The sequence below is a fragment of the Lynx canadensis genome, chromosome B4 (genome assembly GCF_007474595.2).
Source record: "Lynx canadensis isolate LIC74 chromosome B4, mLynCan4.pri.v2, whole genome shotgun sequence".
In the NCBI taxonomy this organism is placed as follows: Eukaryota; Metazoa; Chordata; class Mammalia; order Carnivora; family Felidae; genus Lynx; species Lynx canadensis.
The window spans coordinates 76,878,269-76,901,626 of NC_044309.1; the positions used below are offsets into that span (position 1 = coordinate 76,878,269).

At 40.9% G+C, this 23,358-nt stretch overlaps 1 protein-coding gene and 1 pseudogene across 4 annotated transcripts in view; one reads left to right on the forward strand and one right to left on the reverse strand.

Annotated features, from left to right (window-relative positions):
- The window catches only part of DIP2B (disco interacting protein 2 homolog B), a 228,027-nt gene that overhangs the window by 100,744 nt on the left and 103,925 nt on the right, over positions 1-23,358 (forward strand). For all 4 annotated transcript variants that reach the window (XM_030322585.1, XM_030322587.1, XM_030322588.1 and 1 more), the window contains exon 2: positions 7,174-7,245. In XM_030322585.1, the coding sequence (XP_030178445.1) occupies positions 7,174-7,245 (72 nt within the window). The remainder of the gene's footprint in view (positions 1-7,173; positions 7,246-23,358) is intronic.
- LOC115518033 lies at positions 17,489-19,170 on the reverse strand (annotated as a pseudogene).

A 23,358-nucleotide genomic window follows, 5' to 3' on the forward strand; every position in this document is an offset into this window, starting at 1 on the left:
TTTGGAGTGAGTCAGAAAAATTGTTTATCTCATGTTATTCATTTTATGAACAATAGATTAGTTTTATACTTTTATTGCATCTGATTTGGGGGCCACCTACGAGTAAACAATGGACAAAGAACAATAAGAAAAGGCCAGAGACCCAGATGCTTGTCTAGCTCTGTATCTTTAAGCCAGACATTTACCTTTTCACCTCTGTTTCTTGTTCTGTAGTAAAGATGTCTTTTCTGTTTATTGAAGGGGAGTTTTAGGCAACTCAGACGAATTGCTGTCAGAATATTATGAAAAGTTAGAATGCTGGTTGTATTATATAGTGGCATTTAGTTAAGAAAGAAGTAAATTGATGCCCCTTGAGATAAATGTCAGCCCATTTCAACCAGGTGTCTGAAGAGTCCCTGTGGAGGCCAGGGCGGTGGAATCCCCCGAGGCAGCAGGGCCCGGAGGAGCCACTGTAGGGCCAATGTCTGTCCCTCAGAGATTGTGTTCACAGCTTTTCTGTCCTTCTGTTGCTCCAGGTATGGTACTGTCTTCCGCAGCTGTGGGTTTGAGAACAGTCCTGACAGTCCTCCTTCAGGACCCAGCCTAAGAGACTGTGAAGTCTTCCCAGTCTTTCCGAGGCTAAAGTTGGAGCTTCTCTCTGAAAAATGATGATAGGGTAGTATTTAAGAGGAGGGGCCCTGGAGGCAGGACTGCCTGGGTTCAGATCCTGAGTACAGCGCCTACTGGGTATGACTGTGACAAGTAGCTGAAACTTTTTGTGGCTTGGTAACCTCACCTATTATGTGGGAGTGATAAAAATATCACTTTATAAGGTATGTTGCGAGGCTCTCGGGACAGAGAGCCTACATAGTAGGCCCTCGATGAGTATTGTTGTTATTTACTTATTCTTAGAGTGTTATTATTGTTCTTTATCACCACTCTTTTCTGTTTCCATAGAATCTTTTACGTGATCTTTAGCGTAGTGCTTGCCACTTTTATTGTAATTATTTGTTTAAATTGGGAACTTTTTTTTAAAGTTCATATATTTTTGAGAGACAGAGAGCAACAGAAAGAGAGGGAGAGAGAGAGAATCCCAAGCAGGCTCCACGCTGTCAGTGCAGAGCCAGACATGGGGCTCAGTCTCACAAACTGTGTGATCATGGCCTGAGGTGAACAAACTCAAGAATCGGAGGCTCAACTGCCTGAGCCACCCAGGCGTCCCATTAGACCGGAACTTCTTAAAGACATAGATACTCTTTCTTTCCTCTTTGTTTGACACTCTGGATATCATCCATTCGGTGCTCAAAAAAGTTTTTGTGACCTCCCAAAGTCCCCCAAGCCACTGCCACCTCTGACTGAATCGGTATGAGTTTAAGGCGGGGCTGCGGTGGCACCTACCTTTTTATTTCCGTTGGAGCAGAAAGAGTTTATGGCTGAAACTGTAACCCTTGCTCTCCGTCCATCAAGATTCTACATACATACCATTTGGTGACCCTCCAGAAGTTCCCAAACCCCGTGTTTGTTTTGCTCAGTGTACGTACAAGGTCATTGTAATTGAAAATTACCGTGCATTGTTCTGCTTCTCTCTGGCAGGTAAAATCGTGCAGGAACCATCAAACAGGGCCATATCCATATGGAGCAGTCAGCCGCAGGGCAAACCACTAGGTGGCTGCATCATTAGGAGTTTATGTCATATTTCTGATAGTAGAATGAAAGGCCCCACCCAGAATGTCACCTGCTCTGTTAAAGCTTTCCTTTCCCTACCCGGGCAGAGATCATGATGCTTCCTCTGGGTTCCATACTGTGTCTGGTGTGCATCTCTCCCACAGCACTCAATTATGGACTCTTAGCACTGTTGCTTGCCTTCCTCTTCTCTCTTTGCAACATAGCTGCTGGCCCCGATCCTCACCTGGCCAATAGTAGGCTTCAGTAGGCTTTCGGTAAAAGTTTGTTATATAGCCCAGACCCCATACCAGGTAGTCTGAATCACCATAAAAACTGCAAGACAGAGATTACTGTTAACCATTTTACACACATGGACACCGAGATTTATCAAGGGGTCAAGTAAAACCCATCTAGAGCCAAAAAGCCAGGACATGGTAAGGCCGTGCTCCAGATGTAGTTCTGTCTAACACAAACTCTGAAGTGCTAACCACAGCACCAAACCACCTCACCGGTGCAAATATACATTCAAACAGCTTGACCCGTTTGTAGGACTCCTCCTCCTCTCACTGCTGACCTTGTGTGGCTAGTGGCTCTCACACACCTCTTGCCAGCCCCCTCCTCACTCTGCTTAAAGATGATTCCTGGGCTGCCTGTGCCAAGCTGCTTTCGTTGATCCCAGCTAGGTGAGGAGAGATTGGGAATGTATTTCCCTTAGTTTCTGCCTCACATATGTATCTTTCCATTTGTCTGGTGTCAGCTATTCAATATCGTAGCCGTGACCGTGCCAGAGCAACTGGGCAGTCCTGAGTCATGTGGGTCCCTGCATCTTCTTACAGGCTGCGTGCCTCCACGCCTGCCGGGGGGCTGTGAATCCCTGCGAGTGGCTGCTCTTCTGTGTGCCTATGTGGGTGGAGAAATAACATTACCCTGGTGGCAAGGGAAAGCTAATCCTCTCTTTATTTGCTTAGCTCTCAAAAAACTTGAACGACAGGTTTAACTTAGCTCTGTGCCGTTTTAATGCAAATTTTATACTGGTATAGTTACGGCACTCCTTTTTGTTTTATATGCCAGATGGCAGAAAATCTGTCCTGAGTAAGAATGCCTATGGTGTGACTGAGTGTCTTCTAGCTCCCGAGGTTCCTGCTCTCCCCTGAGGTTCTGTTACCACCAAGACAACATTCTTCCTCTCTTCTCCTGTCCCCTCCTCACATTAAGTCAGCAGAACCGCCCAGCACGCTCTAGACGTGATTCTTCAGTGCAGTGATTTCCAAACCTGCTTGATTTTTTAAAGACTCATCGGAAGGCACTGGTTAGAATTGCAAGTATCTGTGTCTTAATCGAGACTTTAGTGAGTCGGAATCTTCATGGGAGGAGCCCAGGAATTTGTATTTTTACAAGTCCTTCAGGTGATTCTCAAAAACTGGGTGTTTGGAAAATGTTGCTTTGGCGCAGCAAACACTGGTTAACTACTGGTAGTGAGAATGGCAGGCTGAAGGTGGGCAATGACAGAAATGTAGACTAACAGACTCAGTTATGTGTGCTAACTGAATTCCTTCAGTTGGGTCTTGCCCTCCTCTGGCTAAGGGATCCATCAGTATCTGGTGGAGTTCCTTCAGTTTTTCGTGCCCAGTGATTTTATGTACTTTTTTTTTTTTAGTGCCCAGTGATTTTATGTATTCCTCTCTTCAGGCAGGCCGAGTGCTGCTTTCACCTCTGAAGTCTAGCTGCCAAGTTTCAAAAAACTTGGTTCACTAGATTTCTCTCCCTGGGCCTTTCAGCTCCTGCTAACGTAAAGACTGCTGTTTCTCCCATTTCCAGTTTTCCACCCAAGTACACACGTCTCTTTGATTTGTTATTCTCTCACTGCCTCCACCTAACTAATTCATTCAGTCATTCATTCAGCAAGTGTCTGTTGTGCCAGGCTGTGGGCGGGCTACAGAGATGAACACGACACAATCCCTGCCCTCAAGTGCACAGTCTAGTAGGAACACAGATGTGTAAACAATTAAAATGCCAGCGATGTGCTAAGTGCTATCAGTGAAGTGTGTGCAGAGTTGAAGGGGCACCAGGAAGAAGTGACTTAGAAGTTGCAGCAGGTGTCACAGAGGAGGTGGCTTTTGAGCAGGTTCTTGTGGTCATAGAAAAGGGGAGGGCATTTTAAAGGCTCATCACCACAGTCCTCACATTCTCATCGCAGTTCATCTTCTGGGTCTCCTTAATGTCTTTGCTCATTTCTGGATCTAATGGAGCTGGTTGTCATGACTGAATTAGACTCCCATTGATTGACTTTTTTCAAAACTCAAGATGGTTAGTCGTTGTTGAATGTCCAAGATCCCAAGTCTACCAGTCCTTCCCACAATCAGTTACTGAGAGTGAATGATTGAGACTCTAAACCCTGAAGAAAGCTTATAAAGGCCTTTTACTTTATCAGATGTGTTCTGAGCCAGCAGAAGTGGTCTTTGTGCCCTTCAGGGAGTGGGATGTGTATGTACAGTGGAGGTAGGGAAGCTTGTGAGGGGGAAATGGGGCAGGAGAATGCTCCATTGTTTCTTTTGCAATAAAAGACTTGATTTCCTCTTTTTCCTTGGTAGGCTCCCACATCTCTGTTGGTTGTGTGTATTGTTGGAGATTACCTAAACCCTTCACTTTGCTAATTGACAAGGTTTGGTTTTTATTTCCAAAAAATGCACTATGGGTTTCCCTTATTGCCCTAGAAGACCAGAGATGAAGGGCCATTGTGATTAAACTTGTATAGTCTAATAAGTATTTGTGATTGTACTTTTGAATATTTATTGTTTCTTGAAATAGTGGATGTTCATTATAGAAAAGTAAGAAAATACAGATAAGCAAAAAGGACAAGAAGCTAAAATCAGTCATAACTTTGCAAGCCGTGGCTAACCACTGTTAATATTTTGGTGCATAAAACTCCAGACTTTCTTTATGTATACATTTGTATGTGTAAAAATATTATTATTCAAAAAATTGAATATACTGTGTTAACTGTTTACTATCTTGCTTTTTCCCTGTTATACACACACACACACACACACACACACACACACACACATATATACTGTGACCATCTTATTGTGTTTACAAATACGTATTTATAGAACCATTCGTTCTTAATGAAAAAAATATTTTTGAGATTATGCAAATCATTCAGTCTTGTTTTTTTTAAATCAAACTTTGTTAAAGTATGTAAAACCAGTGAAACCCCTCATATTCCCGTTCCCCAAAGGGTAAACATTTATTTAATGTATGTATAGCCTTCCAGACTATTTTCTATATATATGCAAACATACCTATTGCTATTTTGTACAAAATTAGATCCTATTATACTCACTGTTCTGCAACTTGGCGTTTTTACCCTTTCTGTATTTTAGATGTCTTCCTGTGCCAGTGCATTTGGAATACCGGCCTAGTATTATGTAGACCAGGGTTTCTTATCCTTAACACTATTGACATTTTGGACTGGCTAATTCTTCATTGTGGGACTGTCCTGTGCGTTGCAGTACACTTGGCAGCATCCCTGGCCTCTGTCCCTTAAATGCCAGTAGCATCCCTTCCCTCTGGTTGTGACAAAAATATCTCTAGACATTGTCAGTTCTCCCCTGGGGAACAAAATCATTCCCAGTTGAAAGCCACTGGTATAGATGGTCTATGATGTAAACATCCAGATTCATTCCAGTGTTTTCATTATAAAGAATGAGTCAGGTAATATTCTTATTTGATTTTTGTCACCTGTGTGCATATTGTCATTGTATAAATTCTAAAAAGGCAGGTGCTGAATCAAAATTTTGATAGAAATTGCCACATTACTCCAAAAAGATGGTAATAGTTTATTTTTCAGCTATATCCTGATCGTTCCAAAACTGTCTCCTCTTTCCCGAGTTCTAGATCCACATATCTAGTTGCTGGTTGGACATGTCCTTTTGTGTGTTTCATGGGCCTCTCCTAAGCTCAACTCCGGTTTTCTTTAGCCCGCCAAACTTGCATTTCTTGCTGTATTTCTCTGTCATGGAATAGCACTACCATCTGCCAGAAACCTTCTCACCCATATCCATCCAGTCCAGTCTTTCTCCCTAATATATCTCTCTTAATTTATTCACTTCTTTTCATCCCTTATACCACTGTCTTTAAGCTACTCCTAACTTGCCCAGATCACTGTAGGTAGTAGCATAAGGGTAACAGGTAGTCTCTCTGGCTTCTGCCCTTGATCTCACTCTCCTCAGGAAGAGTGAACTAACTTGCTGCACCGTGTAGCCTGTGTCACTCCCCTGCTTACGCCCCTCAGTGAGCCCTGCTACCTCCCCACCATCGACTCCATCAGTCCTGTGCTGAGGTGAAAGGCAAATGACATTCACCACTTGTGGTTTCGAATCTGTGTCCATCAATGTTGTAAATGTTAATGTGCAACTTACTTTTTATGCTAACTTTTCACTTTAAACTTTTTTTTTAATTAAAATATTCTTTTTAAAATTTTTTATTTTTTTTTTTTAAGAGAGAGTGCACAGGTTCATGGGTGGGGGAGAGGGAGAGAGAGAATCCCAAGCAGGTTCCACACAGAGCCCAGCGCAGGTCTCACGACCAACCGTGAGATCATGACCTGAGCCAAAATCAAAAGTCAGACGCTTAACCGACTGAGCCACCCAGGCGCCCCTGAAAGTTCTTTTTTAGAAAACAATGCTCTACCGTGTCACCTCACAACATATATTTATTCCCCCAGCTTTGAATTACTCATTCTCCCTTGATTAACTTTTGTTCTCCTGTGTTTCCTGTTCCTTTTAACCCTGCTCTCTACCCATTCATCTGCTACTCTTTCTTTAATACCTAGCATATTTCTTGGCACTTGAACCACACATTTTTTCCTCTATTAATCAGTTTATCCTTACTGCATTTGTTGCATGTGTAATTTTTGTGTGCTTCAAGTATACTTTTTAATTCAACCTTGTGAAAAGGACATAACATGTACATAAATAATACAAACCAGTGAATCAAGGGGAGGGGATATGAGAATTCCAGCCCTGGTTCAAGCATGGCTACTAAGATGCAGAGAGGCCTTTCAGGTATCCCACCCCAGTGTCTGAACCTTGACTCCTCCCCTGAACTAGACTCTTGATTTTGCGTGGTTCCATAGAGTACCTCCCATGCCAGTGGCATTCATGCGGTCAGACTGAAACTTGGGAGAGATCATTTGTCTGCCAGCCTTGCAGCATTCCATTTTGGTCTATCTTAAATACCAAGGAAACGAGGGGTGCCTAGGAACTCGGGAATCTCTGACATGGTATGCAGCATATTGCTATGCTGGCTTGGTGTGGAGACAAGCCCTACAATTTTCCACAAGGAGTCGGCTCCCAGACTGTGGGAAATCACACATAGCAAAATCCTTGGCATAGAACTATCCATTTTTTTTTCCTACTCTCTATGTGGTAATTCTATAACACTCTGTAATTAATTTTATTTTTACAGTGAACAACCGCAGAGTAAGAATAATGCATAACCTATTTCTGTTTCTTGCTATTTTAGGGGACATCACACAGAAGGGATACGAAAAGAAAAGGTCAAAACTCCTGTCTCCCTACATCCCACAGACACAAGGTAGGCAATGAGAAGTGGTTTAAATCTCTTCAGTATTTTTACACCAAAGAATGCTATCTTACAGGAGATCTGTCTTTTGTTGGTTCCTGTTTTTTCCCTCCCTTCCTTACCAGGGGAGAGAAAAAAAAAAAAAACGGAAGGAAAGAAAGGAGGAAATGAATCTTAATTGAGCATCTGCTGTGTGCGAGGCACTTTTAAAATACCTAAGTCATCAAATCACTTACACAGAGCTTGGGTGATAGTGTGTATGTGCACAGCTGACATGATTCAATGGTAGAAAATTCCAGGTCATGGAAAACCTGCATCTTATTTATGCCAGAGCACAAACTGTGGTGGAGAGGAGCAAGGGCAGCAAAGATAAGAAGGATGAACAGACAGATTGAGTACTGCAGGGCAACTCAAGGATTAGTACCTGAGGATTTGGGGGTAAGAACCCTAATAAACTTGTCTATTAATTCACTTATTCCTTCTGCAAAGACACTGGTGGGTTCTTTCTATGTCAAACAGTCCTGAGTCATTGTGTGCTTAATTCCAAAGGGCTTGCTGTAACCTTTGCCTGTAGGCAAGGCTGTCTGTCTCTAAGTCATCATATTTTTTTTCAAGTTACTCAGATTTGAGGATTTCCTTTGATATCCTGTTTCTACTTTAATCACTTTTACTATGAGGAATTTTTTCTTTATTTCTAATTCCTCCCCTGTAGTCAGAGTCCTATTTCCTCAAGCCTGCTCTTTGTGGAGCTAATTGCTTTTATTTCTGGGTTGTAAATACCTTGTGGACTTTGTATTCCCCATAGTTCTAATAGTAAGCCTTGCACAGGGTATATGGTCTGTAAGTACTGAATGATTAAGAGAACAAGAAAATGAATAATGGTGATGTTCCAATATATTTCACTCTTGTTTTATTTCCTATATTATTCTTGGAAATTTCCCCCTGCAAAAACTAGTAGGTCAGTGCAGTGACAGCAATATCTTAATGAACAGACAGATGTCAAAAGGAATTGAGAGAGAAGAGGTAGAAGTGGGTCCAGTGACAACTAATGAAAAGCCAGCTTTTGCTGAGCAGGGCATGACAGAGGCTGCTTAAATGTGGGTCTGGCCCATGCCCCTGTAGGGCCAGAGATTTGCGTTAGTCACTTTGTGAAAAAGCAGTCAGATCCTGAGAAGGTAAGTCAATAAGAAATAGGATCAATATAAAAAAGGACTATGATCTGTCTGTTATCTGTAGTCAGGCTACATAGAAACCAGATTATGTTAAAAAACCAGTTTATCGGTTTATTATGAGAAACCACTGAGACATACTCAAGCCTGTGTGGTCAGCACATTCTTACACCTTGGGTAGGCCTACATGGGGAACCAGATCACAAATAGAAGGTGGTTCAGTGAGTATGAATCAGACATTTAATTGCGGTAGGCCAAGAGAATGGAACATAGCCGTTTCACAGTAGGAAGGGTCTTGCAGGTGATCTCGTGCGGAAAATAGAAGCCATTTGATGATAGCTCCTTCGGCTTCCTGCTCTCAGACTTCAGACTTGCCACATCTGTGCCCATCATGTTTACCTCCTTCCTTCTGGTTAGAAAGGTAATCTGTTCCTCTTATCTAAGGCCAGGACTTCCGCCTGTGCCTTGGATCCCCTCCCTCTTCCTTTCTCAGAGACCTTATATTATCATCCCCTGACACCAAGGACAAGGCAGTGGGAGTGGGCTGCCCCTGGTATGGGCAATAAGGTGTGCAGTATCTAGGGGCGCCTGGGTGGCGCAGTCGGTTAAGCGTCCGACTTCAGCCAGGTCACGATCTCGCGGTCCGTGAGTTCAAGCCCCGCGTCGGGCTCTGGGCTGATGGCTCAGAGCCTGGAGCCTGTTTCCGATTCTGTGTCTCCCTCTCTCTCTGCCCCTCCCCCGTTCATGCTCTGTCTCTCTCTGTCCCAAAAATAAATAAACGTTGAAAAAAAAAAAATTAAAAAAAAGGTGTGCAGTATCTGTAAAAACTTAGAAAGCAGTAGTAAAGCCAACAAAAAGTTGGTCTACTTTTTATTATCACCCTGTCCAGCAGTTCTAAAGTCTGTAAGTATAAGATGCTCCTGCTGCCCCGCCCCCTTGGTGTGCCCTAGTCATGGCCTCCAGTTCCTGGCTCGCTTGTAAAGTCGCTCTCTCCCTCTCAACCAGATTCTTCCCTCAGCAGTCCATCATGCTTGCTACTGTTCTGCTAAAAAAAAAAAAAATCCTCCCTTGTCAACCTCTTCCATTTACTCCCTCTCTGCTTCCCCTTTGTGATCAAACTGCTCCGAGCTGTCTGTACTTCCTGTCTCAATTTTCTCAACTCTTCAGTTCTCAGCCTGTTCCAGTCCTTGCTAGAACTAGTTTAAGTGACATCACAGAGGAAGTTACCACTCTACCTCTCGAAACACTCCTTTTGAAACTTCTCTTCATTTTCTTACTCTCCTCTTGCTGGTGCTCCTAGTCATCCTTGACGGCTTGTCCTCCTCTGTTAAATGTTGGGATTTTCAAGGGAAGGGCCCAAGCCTTCTTGATGTCTCACTCGATGTCAGTGGCTCATAGACTGCAGCCTGCATCACAGTCACTGGAGGGCTTGTCAATACACAGATTGGAGGACCCCACTCTCAGGGTTTCTGATTCAGTAAGTCCAGGATGCGGGTCGCGAATTTGCGTTTCTGTTGAATTCCCAGGTGGTGTTGAGGTTGCTGGTCCGGATACCACACTTTGAGAACCAACGCTCTATCTCCCTCAAGTATTTCAGCCATACCTGTGGCTTTAATTACCATTTAAATACAAGTAACTCCAAAGTATGTATCTTAAACTCATATCTCTCCTAAGCTTCTGACCCATAGATCCAACTACATACTTAACATCTCCATTTATATAGCTTAAAGGAACCTCCATTTCAACATATTTGTCAAATCAATGACGTACACACACCATCCCTACCACCACAACCAACCCTTTCATACGTGTACACACACACACACAGCAAAAAATAAAAACAAGAATCCAACCACAGTGACATCCAACCTGCTCTTACGCTTCTCTTCTTGTTTTCTTCTTCTGAGTAAATCAGACTCACATCTGAAAACCCAACAAGTTAGAGACTTAGAAATCCTCCTCAGCATCTCCTTAATTCCTCATCTCTTGTCTGTCACCAAGTTCTATCAGTTTTCTGTTTCTTCATTTTTGGCAAGTTTAATTTTTTTCTAGGAAATCATCTATTTTGTTTATATTTTCAAATTTACTAAGTTGTCCACAATGTTCTCTTTATTTTTAAAGCCTCTGTTTGTTTACATTATTTACTTGGATCTCTTTTTTTCTTTTGATGAGTCTTCCCAGGGGTGTCCGGGTGGCTCAGTCAGTTAAGCGTCTGACTTGGGTTCAGGTCACAATCTTGCGGTTCTTGAGTTTGAGCCGTGTCGGGCTCTGTGCTGACAGCTCAGAGCCTAGAGCCCGCTTCAGATTCTGTGTCTCCCTCTCTCTCTGTCCTTCTCCTGTTCATGCTCTGTCTCTGTCTCTCTCTCAAAAATAAATAAACGTTAAAAAATATTTAAAAAAAATTTTTGTCTTTGCAAAGAATAAGCTTTTGGTTTTGTTGAAACTTTTAAAGTATGTCTTTATTTTCTGGTTTATTATTTTTGGCTTCTTTTTTTTTTTTTTTTTTTTTTTTTTTTCCGGTGCTAAAAGGTGGTTTTATTAAAGCATGGGGACAGAACCCGTGGGCAGAAAGAGCTGTCTATTATTTTAGGCTTCCATATGTATTTCCTTCCTTGTACTTTTCGTTTACTCTTTTGTACTCTTTCTGCATTTCCTGAGTTGGATGCGTTAGATTTTTCTGCCTTGTTTCCTAAGTTAAGTGTTTCATAATTTCACTGTGGTCACAAAACATGCTTATACAAAATCAAATCTTCGTTATTTGTTACGACCTGGCTAGTATTTAGTAAATCTCTGTAACTCTTCCATTTGTGTTTTATTTGTTAAATGGATGGTTCTGGCCCATTAATTCAAAGAATTAATTGCATTTTTCAGATCTTTTCTATTCTTAGTAACTTTCTGACAGTTTGATCTATCATTTCTAATAGAACTATATTGAAACATCTGTACCATGACTGTGTGTTTGTCAATTTTCCTTGTAGTTCTGTCAAGTTTTGCTTTATATGTTTTAAAGCGACAGTACCAAGAACAAGACAAGGATGTCCACTCTCACCACTTTTATTCAACATATTACTGGATGTCCCAGCCATAGCAATTAGGCAACATAAAGAAATAAAAGGAATCCAGATTGGTAAGGAAGAAATAAAACTCTCACTACCTACAGATGGCAGGAGACTCTCTGTAGAAACCCTGAAGACCCCACCAAAAAATTACTAGGACTGATAAATGAGTTCAGTAAACTCACAAGATACAAGATCAATGTGTAGAAATCTGTTGCATTTCTATACGCTAATAATGAAGCAACAGAAAGTGAAATTAAGAAAACAGTCCCATTTACAATTGTACCAAAACCAATAAAATATCTAGGAGTAAACTTAACCAAAGAGATAAAAGACCTGTACTCTGAAAACTGTAAAACACTGAGGAAAGAAATTCAGGATGACACAAAGAAATGAAAAGAGCGTGGAATCATGCTCATGGGTTGGAAGAATTAATACATTTTTTAATTTTTATATATTTTTTAATTTGTTTAACTTTATTTATTTTGAGAGAGGGAAAGAGAATTCAAGCGGGGGAGGGGCAGAGAGAGAGCGGGAGAGAGAGAATCCTGACCAGGCTCCGTGCCATCAGTGCAGAGCCCAGCGCAGGGCTCAAAACCACAAAACCATGAGATCAGGACCTGAGCTGAAATCAAGAGTCAGACGCTCAACTCACTGAGCCACCCAGGTGCCCCAGAATTAATATTTTTTAAATATTTTTTAAATGGCTTAAAAAGCAATCCCTATCAAAAATGCCAACAGCAGTTTTCACACAACTAGAACATACAGTCCTAAAATTTGTATGGAACCATAAAAAACTTAGACTAGCCAAAGCAATCTTGAGAAAGAAAAAACTGTGGAGGTATCACAATTCAGATTTCATGTTATATTACGAAGCAGTAGTAATTAAAACAGTTTGGTACTGGCATAAAAATAGATACATAGATCAGTGGAATAGAGCAAAAAACCCAGAAATAAACCCACAATTATATGGGAAATTAATCTTCAATGAATAAGAACTGAATATACAATGGGAAAAGATAGTCTCTTCAACAAATGGTGTTGAGAAAACTGGACAGCAACATGCAAAAGAATGAAATTGGACCGCCTTATACAAAAATAAACTCAATATGGATTAAAGGCCTAAATTTGAGACCTGAAACCATAAAAATCATTGAAGAGAGCACAGGCAGTAATCTCTCTGACGTCAGCGATAGCAACATTTTTCTAGATATGTCTCCTGCAGCAAGGGAAATAAAAGCAAAAATAAACTATTAAGACTACATCAAAATAAAAAGTTTCTTCATGGTGCAGGAAATAATCAACAAAACTAAAAGGTAACGTACTGAATGGGAGAAGATACTTGAAAATGACATATCCGATAAAGGGTTAGTCTTCAAAATGTATAAAGAACTGATACAAGTCAATACCCAAAAACCAAATAATCCAATTAAAAATGGGGAGAAGAGGGGTGCTTGGGTGGCTCAGTTGGTTAAGTGTCTGACTTTGGCTCAGGTCATGATCTTGCGGTTCATGAGTTCGAGCCCTGCATCAGGCTCAGAGCCTGGAGCTGCTTCGGATTCTATGTCTCCCTTTCTCTGTCTGCCCCTCCCCCACTCAGACTCTGTCTCTCTCTCTAAAAAATAAATAATAAAACATTTTTAAAAATTTTTAAAGAAATGGGCAGAAGACACGAACAGATATTTTTCCAAAGAAGACATCCACACTTGATCTTAGCCAAAAGGCGGAGAAGCGATCCAAAGAAGACATCCAGATGGCCAACAGACACATGAAAAATACTCAATATCACTGATGATTAGGGAAGTGCAAATCAAAACTACAATGAGATATCACCTCACACTTATTGGAATGGCTAAAATCAAAACCACAAGAAACAACAAGCGTTGACGAGGATGTAGACATAAAGGAACCCTCTTGCACTGTTGGTGGGAATGCAGATTGGTGCAGCCATTGTGGAAAACAGGATGGAAAATAAAAAATAGAACTACCCTATGATCTAGCAACAACACTCCTGGGTATTTACCCCGAAAATACAAAAACACTAATTCAAAGGGATATATGCACCCCTATGTTTATAGCAGCATTTTTTACAATAGCCAAATTATGGAAGCAGTCCAAGTGTCCATTGGTAGATGTACAGATAAGGAAAATGTGATACACACATACATGCACACGCGCACGCGTGCACACACACACGCATAGGAATATTATTCAGTCATAAAAAAGAATGAAATCTTGCCATTTGCAACAACATGGATGGAGCTAGAGAGTATAATGCTAAGTGAAATAAGTCAGTCAGAGAAAGACAAATACCGTATGATTTCACTCGTATGTAGAATTTAAGAGACAAATGAGCAAAGAAAAAAAGACACACAGAAACCAAGAAACAGACTCTTACCTATAGGGACAAACTGATGGTTTCCAAAGGGGAGGTAGGTGGAGGAACTGGGGAAATAAGGGATGTGAATTAAACAGTACACTCATCATGATGAAAAAAATAAAATGATTAAAATATAAATAAGTTTATAAAGTAAAAAAAAAAGCTATGTTACTAGGTACACATGAAGTAAGAATTACTATGTCTTCTTTGTGAATTGTTCCTTTTATTTTTTTTATTTTTATTTTTTTCAACGTTTATTTATTTTTGGGACAGAGAGAGACAGAGCATGAACGGGGGAGGGGCAGAGAGAGAGGGAGACACAGAATCGGAAACAGGCTCCAGGCTCTGAGCCATCAGCCCAGAGCCTGACGCGGGGCTCGAACTCACGGACCGCGAGATCGTGACCTGGCTGAAGTCGGACGCTTAACCGACTGCGCCACCCAGGCGCCCCGAATTGTTCCTTTTATTATGAGTAACTGTCATTGTCCCTGTAGTGTTTTTTATCCTAAGGTTTTTTAAACAGTCTAAGCTGTCTAGAGTTATTAGACATCTTAAGTCTCCTCCCAGACAACACAAGTACTTTAAAAATGCTTCACTACCAACTACGGTTACTCTTGATCTTATGTTTTAGTACCACCTTGTTTACAGACCCCCTCAATTATCAGTTACTGTCTTATGTAGCTAACAGTACTTTATTCTTTGCCTGCTGTTTCTTCATACATCTCACTCCTTCCTCTCATTTTAATCTCCTTCTTCCTACAGTCCGTCTGGTAGTAGTTACATACTTTAGGGAGGGTTTCTTAGTGGGGAGTTCTCTGCATTTGTGCTTATCACTTGGCCCACCTGTGATCTTGGATCTATTCATATCTGTTCCAAAATGGGATTGTATGTAGGACTGGATAATCTATATCATATAGGTTCTGTAGCAAAAGAAGAGATTACCCCTTGGAGTATTTACCGCAGATATCTTTGTAGATTTTGCAGAAAGCTTTAGTTTGATTTCTTTGAACAGCATTGAAATGCATGTTTTAAACTTACTAAATTATATTAATGTCTCATATAGAATTAAATGAAATAAAATTTATTTTAATATTTTCTCTAAGAATTTCCTAAATCTTCTTTTGGAAGGATAACATCTTCTGAACTCTTTCTGTTACCTTGTGAGATCTCATTAATTTAATGGCAAGAAGCTTCATTGTGAAGGTAGCTACTTGAGTGTAGTGTATAAAAGTGGTATTCTTCACTAATCTCTTTTGTTTATCTAAAAATTTAGCGAATGATTTTCTGTGTGGAATTTATTTGGAGTTGAAATTATCTTGGATTCCCTTATTTATGTATATTTTAGATTTCTTTATTCAAATGTTAAATAAATCTTTGAAATAAGATTAAAAAAAATTGACAACATAGCAGGAGAATGGAAAAATGTGCAAGAGAACACAAGGTTGAGGAAAATACTTACAAATTAAATAGAGGAGGGGCGGGGCCGCCTGGATGGCTCAGTCGGTTGAGCGTCCGACTTCGGCTCAGATAATGATCTCACAGTCTGAGTTCAGCCCCGAGTTGGGCTCTGTGCTGACAGCTCGGAGCTTGGAACCTGCTTTGGATTCTGTGTCTCTTCCTGTCTCTGCCCCTCCCATGCTCATGCTCTGTCTCTCCCTCTCTCTCTCTTGAAAATAAATTTTTTAAAAAACGTTAAAAAATATAAATATAAACAAACAAATAAATAAATAAATAGTGGAGGGGCACCTGGGTGGCTCAGTCAGTTGAGTGTCTGACTTCAGCTCAGGTCATTGTATTGCGGTCCATGAGTTTGAGCCCCACATTGGGCTTGCTGCACATCAGCCTGCTTGGAATCCTCGGTCTCCCTCTCTCTGCCTCTCCCCCACTTGCACTCTCTCAAAAATAAATAATTGTTTTAAAAAGAAAAGAAAAGAAATTAAATAGTGGAAATTTGAGTAAGGACAATATGGGTTAATAATAAGCATGGTATAGTTCAGTGGTATCATAGGGGTTAGGTTCTAAAGTCACTATATGACAAAAATCTGATGTGTCACATTACTTAAATCTCCCAACATTGGAACCGATTGTGGTTTCTGTAGTTAAACAAAAACCAGATTTTTATCTGATAAATGAAGAGCCATGTTATATGAAAAATAGGTATCTTGATAAAGGTTTAGATCGTACTCAGAGACTCAAGAATCTCTCACATTGAAAGTCATGGGAGAAACGAAGCTTTGGCAGGTTCACATCTACTCATTCTGAGCCATAGCCTCTCTGCAATGAATGGCCCATAGATAGCACATCTTTTAGTATGGAAACTACTGGGCCTGGATATAGAGCTTCTCCCACACCTCAGTTAGCAGATGTCCAGGGAGAAAGGACCAGAAATTAACTCTTTTGGCATGGTCCAAAGAATTGACATTTGAAACCACAGGTGCTCTAACTCCTCTGTAAATTAGTCACTCTTGGTCACTCTTAGAATTGTAGGAAAATGGAAGATTTTATGTAAGGAGAAGCAATTTCCCTGGACTGATCCTGGGTCTCTTCTTAAATCAAAATACTTTGGATATAAGTAACTGATACTTCAGCCAGCTTTCATAGAAAAGAGTTTAATGATACAGAGACAGAACCTTAGGACAGCACGTATTTACTAAGCGCATCTAGGGTTCCAAGTACTATGGAGACACCAGGAGACAGCATCGGACAAGGCTGATGAGTCTGCTTGGGACCTCCCCTGTCCTGGCTTACTCCCTCACCCTACTCAGTTTGTTCAACTAGATTGCCACAGAGAAGCCTCCTGGACCAGCCCTATCAAAAACAGTTCCCACTTCCTTTATCTGAGCTGCATTTTTAAAAAGTTCTCTCTGACTGTCCCATTGACTATGGTTTATTCATGTGTCTTACTCTCCTACTAGACTCTTAAAGTCTTTAAAATCAGGAAAATTCTTTTTTCATTATTTTATTCTTCATGTCCTCAGTTTCTAGTATTAGGGCCTGACATACAGTATATGTTCTAGAAATGTTTGTGGAACTGAACAGAAAGGGCATTTAGAATTTCCAGTATCTCTTTTAGTAAACATCTGTGAAGATGAAAGTTGTCAAGGAATGAAAGAAATGGTTTACTATACTGATGAGAGTGATGATCCTGTCAGCTTGTCTCCGCCCTCAGTAAATCTTTTAATTTAGACCTGCTCCAGCTCCAGGAGACTGTGCAGAGGATTTTGGTTTTCATGTGAGATTTGGCATTTCTCTTTAATTAATTTTTATTTTCAAATGAAATTAATGAATCTATTTTAAATAGTCAAATAGGACTACAAGGTTTCTAACAACACAAACGGGCAGTGTCTTCTTCCCTAGATTCTTTCAACTCGTTTAACTCTTTCTTCTGATATTTACCTCTGTGTTTCTAAGTAACATTTTTATCACTATTTCTTGACTTTTTTTTTTCAATTTGAGGCATTATTTATTTCCTACTATAAAAGATCAGAATCTTCCTCTCTTACATATTAGTCTCTCAACTACATAGACACCACACACTCCCTTTTCCCCTTTACCCCTTCCTTCACATCTCCCATCTCAAACTCATTCGAGCAGTATGCATAATATATTACTGTTGTTGTTAAACTGGCATTCAGTTTACAACATTTACATTTTTTTTTAAGGAGTTCAGTTTTTTGCTGAACAGGTTACAGAAGAGGTTTAGTCAAAAAGACCAAAACTGATGTCATCATCAGACTCCTTTGATTCTTCTTTCTTTGCTTCTGCTTTCTACTCCTCAGCTGGTGCAGCCGTGGTACTGGAGCGGGACCTCCTGCTGGTGCAGGTCCACCAGCCCCTACGTTGCAGATGAGGCTCTCCATGTTGACATTGGCCAGGGCCTTTGCAAACAAACCCAGCCCGAAAGGTTCGGCATTTATGCCGGCTGCTTTAATGAAGGCATTGATCTTCTTTGTGACAGTCACCTCATCATCGTGTAGGATGAGGGCCAAGCAGATGCAGGCAGGGTCCAAGACGGAGGCAATGGCGCGGGTGAGTGCTGAGTGGATAGTCGCCCAACGAAGTGAGGGCCTCACCCCAGCCTGGCCTTAGCTTCCTCGGAAGACCAAGCACCTTAGCAGCAGCTGAGGAAATTCAGTGCTCAGATTATTATCATCCCATAAATATTCACAGCTAAGCCATTTGCTTTACTAGGATTATGGGCTCTTTTTTTTTTTTTTTCTTTTTCTTAGAATTATCCATTGGTTTTATTATTACTTTTGCAGAGACAGCTCTCGGTGCTGTCTCTCTTCCTGCATGGATCTGAACTGTTATCTTGTTCTGCTGCAGGTCTTCATCATCGTTCTGGTGGCATTTTGGGAAGGAGTAGGGATAGATAGAAGTGTTCAGTCTGCCATCTTTAATCAGAGTTCTTTTTTTATTTCTATTTATTTTTTTATTCTAGAGAGAGCGTACGCAAGCAGGGGAGAGGGGCAGAGGAAGGGAGGGAGAGAATCCTAAGCAGGCTCCACGCTCCGTGGAGCCTGATATGGGGCTCTATCCCATGACCCTGGGATCATGACCGGAGCCAAAATAAGGAGTCAGACGCCGGACACCCAACCAACTGAGTCCCCCAGATGCCCCTCAGGATTCTTTATCCTAACATTTTTATGTAAGCATTATTCAAAATTTGTACAAAGGTAATTTCTATCAAACTAAAAGATCTCTCAAAGACCTTAGTACTTCGTTTTCAGTGTTCACCAGCAAGCTGATCATACGGTCTCCAAAACAGTCTGATTCACGTGTTCAAACTGGGAGGCCTCCCTCCTTCGGGTGGGTCTGCCCTCTCCACTCTTTAAAATTGCCCTTGAAGCTCAGTAGTGGCATCTTCTTTGGGGCCCGCGTTTCTTGCTTTAGGGCATCACTACAGCTTCTATTTTTGATGCCATTGATGTAAACAGTCCATTCTGTCTTCCTGTATTTCAGATTGTTTGCGACCTTTGTGTATGTGTTTTCCTTCTTCATCCTTAGCATTTGTCCCACTGTCTTTCACTTCATTTAGTTGTGTTTGTCTCTTGGCTTTAGAATAGAATCTCACCTTTTCCATGTCCCCTCCTGGTCTAGGTTTGCACATCATTTTTTCCCCGGTCCCTCACCTACTGCCCTTTTGGGGATAAGACCTATCAGTTTATGAATTTGGTTATGTGTTGACTTTCTCTAGCTTGTCCTGGTAAGACGTCCCAGAGGTTTTTCCCAAACTTGGATTTCTTTTGTGATCACTGCTTATTTTGCTAGAGGATATTTGCTCACCAGTTCTCCTGTCTGTATACCTTACTGCGTTTGCCCATGGCTCCATGCCGCTCGCATCACCGATCGCCTTCTCTCTTCAGCCCTGCCTTTGAGATTGTGTATATGAGCGAGTTAAAATGAAGCCAAAGAAAACCTGGTATTGTGCTGTTGCTCTGAAGCCTCTGATAACCCCTCTTGAGGATAGTCTGTGACCCTATTTTTCTCTCTTTAAGTTTCTTAATGACCTTGCATAAGCATGAAAATTGTGAAAGGCATTTTTTTTTTTTGCATAACACTTGTATAGCTTAGAGATAACACAAATAAGCAGGCTTCTCAGATTAACATTTAACCACGTGCTTTAAAAAAATTGGTATCTTTTCATTTTTGTCGGTTTTTCCCAGCCACTCGCTATCACTGGTGGAGCTGAAGAGACATATAAGATCTTAATTATTTATTTCAGCCAAAATTTGGGGTACCTACACTATGAAACCCAGAGCCAATTACTGCAGGAGATACAAAATGAATTAAGACCAGACTGTGACCTCGAGTTATTTATGCTGTAGTAGGAGAGATAAGACAGGTATACAAATGAGGCTTATAAAAGATACAGTAAAATTAGCATTGTAAGGGAGTTCTAAACAACGTACTATGAAAATTCAAAAGGACGTGAACTTAAAACCACCTATTGAGGGGCGCCTGGCTGGCTTGGTCGGTTAAGCGTCCGACTTCGGCTCAGGTCATGATCTCACGGTCCGTGAGTTCGAGCCCCACGTTGGGCTCTGTGCTGACCGCTCAGAGCCTGGAGCCTGTTTCAGATTCTGTGTCTCCCTCTCTCTCTGCCCCTCCGCTGTTCATGCTCTGTCTCTCTCTGTCTCAAAAATAAATAAACGTTAAAAAAAAAAATTAAAAAAAAACCCACCTATTGAAATCAGGAAGGGCATTTTGGAATGCTACAGAACATTTCCAACTATATAAATATTAAGTAGGCAGCATGCCTCTTTGTGTGTGTGGGTGTGGAGGGGCACGGGTGGGATCTATCTTACCTGTGCCATTTTGATTTAAAAGTTCCTTCCCGAATGAGGGTCACATCCTAATGGAAAGAACTTGGAATTTTTTATTCCAGTCCCAGTGCTGCTCTTTCATTTGCTAGGTTTGATAGTATTAGAGTCTGGAGTGGACACACATTGCAGTCATATCTGTTCCCCGTCCCTTATCGGAAGGAAGTCCACTGTCTTCGTCTGGGGGCTTCTCTGAATTGTTCAAGGACCCCGCAGGAGGTGGCCAGCACAGGAGAGGTAGTCAGGACCGCTTCCACCCTCCAAAGGGAAGAGCCCATACATAGTCTGCTGCTGCTTTTCAGCGCCTCATAGGGTTCTTTTAAACACTGGTCCTCACCTTGTGACCAGTGATACTGACCCACTGCTAAGCATGCTTCAGTGGAGGAGCTTGTCTCTGCTCAGCTCAGCCAAGAACCCCCAGCTGACCTCTCAGGACAGAGCTCTTGGTATTGTGCTCTTTCAGCTCCGTGCTCAACCGTTCTCTTTGTGCCAGGTGGCCCAGGAAGCTCTGGGGCAGAATCTTTTCAGACACCTGCCACTTCACAGGCCCAGAACCCCTAACCCCCCTTTCTCCAAGAATCCACCCCTAGGAATCAGGCAGGTGACCCCTTTTCCAGACTCCAGATGCAAACACTCATTCTTTCCTCCCTTTCCCCATGCAGTGAGGTTTATCACTCATCCTTGTAAGGCAGGCTGAGGGTACTTTTGCTCTAAAGGGAAGATTTCCCAAGTGATTCAAGGTGATTATTGGCATTCTCTCAGTATAGAAAAATGAATTTAATCTGTGATGGGTGTTCTGCTTCCTTAATGGTGTCTATCAGATAATGTTATTGTGAAGCTAAAATGAGATGGTGTTATGAAAGTTTAAAGAGCTGTAGAAACGTTATTATCATTGTTATGCTATCATTTCCCGTTTAAATCCCTTCAAAGAGTGACCTGACCCAGCTTTTCTTCCAGCCTCGTTTTGTATTGCTCCATCTCTTTCACTGTGCCTACCAGTCTTTCTTACTCTTGTCAAGGTTTTTCTCCCTTACTGGACTTCTGCAAATACCATGCTTTTGTAGAAAGTGTCTTTCTCTTCTCTCTGCGTACTGAAAGCCTACATCACTGTCTCCTCTTAACAGACCTTCCCTGAAACTGTAATACAAACTAAATTGCCCATGCTTTGGGGTTAGAAAGCCCAAAGGTTTTTTTCCTTCTCAGTACATAACGCAGTGTAAAAGATATACGTGAATTGGTGATCACTTATTTAATTTCTTCTCTGAACACCAGCACCAAGAGTGAACATGCTCTGTTTACTCTAAAAAGTAGCATTATTATGTTATTTGGTTCTCAGAGCACATCGTGCTCTACTATGTTACTCTTACAGGTGAGAATATCTGTTAAATCATAGGCAGAGTTGAAAGATAAGAAGCTGAGATTGGCTTTCTTCCATCTTTCTGAATGGAAATTTTGCATGCCTTCTTTTTCAAGTTATCACTGTTAGTGACTCTGTTCAAACAATGGCATCATGGAAGACTTTCTTTGCCAAAGAACAATAAATTATGTGTTGATCATTGAGAAGGAAGGCTTTGTGTTGTAGAAGAAATTAAAATCTGTGGTTTTTCTGAAATTTATTAAATCTAAATCATCACTGTTTAAACATAATGGCGACCCCTAGTGGATATGCTGTACAACTGACCAAAATATCAGGAACCCTCAAACTGATAGTCATTGTGTAGTAATTAGAGAGTAATCTTTTTCTTTGAATGTCAAGTATGTTTCATACTTGAATTTAGGAATTTTGACAAAGACTTGATTTGTGAGGTCCACAGCTCTTGTTCCCTCACTTATCTGTATTTACTGTTTTTTTAAATTACTTTGATTTATACCTAACTCTGTTAACAAAAGAATGAAATGGTAAAGAACTACAGAGTGCCTCATTCAAGCTACTTCTGGGATTTTATGTCCTATTTGATCCTTATAAGCGTATATAAGTAGTTTTTACATACACACTTGTAATCACATTATGGGCATAGTATTTTGTGTTCTTTTATCACTTGACATGATTTCATTTAGACTATCTCACATGTCTGCAGTCAGCATATTTTTAATTTTTTTGTGATGTGTAATATCTTATTATGTTGATACATGTAATGCATTCTATCTTTGCTTTTAGTTTCTTACTGTGATAGTGAAACTGTGCACATCTTATTCAAAATCTAGAAATCTCTATTTTCAGGCCCCAGGTAATTCCTGAGATCTGTTGGAGTGTGAAACCCTGGCCAGGGAATGATTCACCTTTAAGCAGCATCTTGCCTGCCCCCACTGACATTGGACATGTTGTCAAATAATGCCCTGCTGTGCTCCCATGTTCCCTGACCCGCCCCCCCCCCCTTCACTTTGAGGAGGCCTGAGGTACACTGTTCCGTATCCCTTCCATGACAAATTGTTGCCCTGGCAAGTAAGCTAAGGTGGGAATAGACTTCCAAAATTATTTTAATCCAGCCAGGACATAGTGTCCTCCCTCTCCCAAATATGTATTGACTTGTCAGTTACTTTTGGGAAAGGAGACATGATTTTCCAATTAAAAGATTGGAAAATCCTGCTGGTAGAGTCATAATTTATCTAAAAAGCTGAAAACTGAATATTAATTTTAACTTATTTTGGTCAGAATCTATTCAATGGGGTATGATCTTTGAATTAAGAAGATCCCATATCATTTTAATTTTCTTCTTTATACTTAACTATTTTCTTGATGTTCTATAATGAACATATATTATTTTTATATTCTGAAAAAGGTGAGTTTTCTAAATTATAGCATCCCAGTAAACGCTATAGAAAAATATATAAAACATTCAGAATCTCATCCCCTAGAGATCATTGCTGTTAACATTTTACTGTATTTGCTTCCAGTTTTTTCAATGCACGTGTAAAATATATTTATAGATATTATATTTTAAAAAACAAGCTCCAGTACATGGGAATACAACTTTATAAAATTCATACAGGGGCGCCTGGGTGGCGCAGTCGGTTAAGCGTCCGACTTCAACCAGGTCACGATCTCGCGGTCCGTGAGTTCGAGCCCCGCGTCAGGCTCTGGGCTGATGGCTCGGAGCCTGGAGCCTGTTTCCGATTCTGTGTCTCCCTCTCTCTCTGCCCCTCCCCTGTTCATGCTCTGTCTCTCTCTGTCCCAAAAATAAATAAAAAAAAAAAAA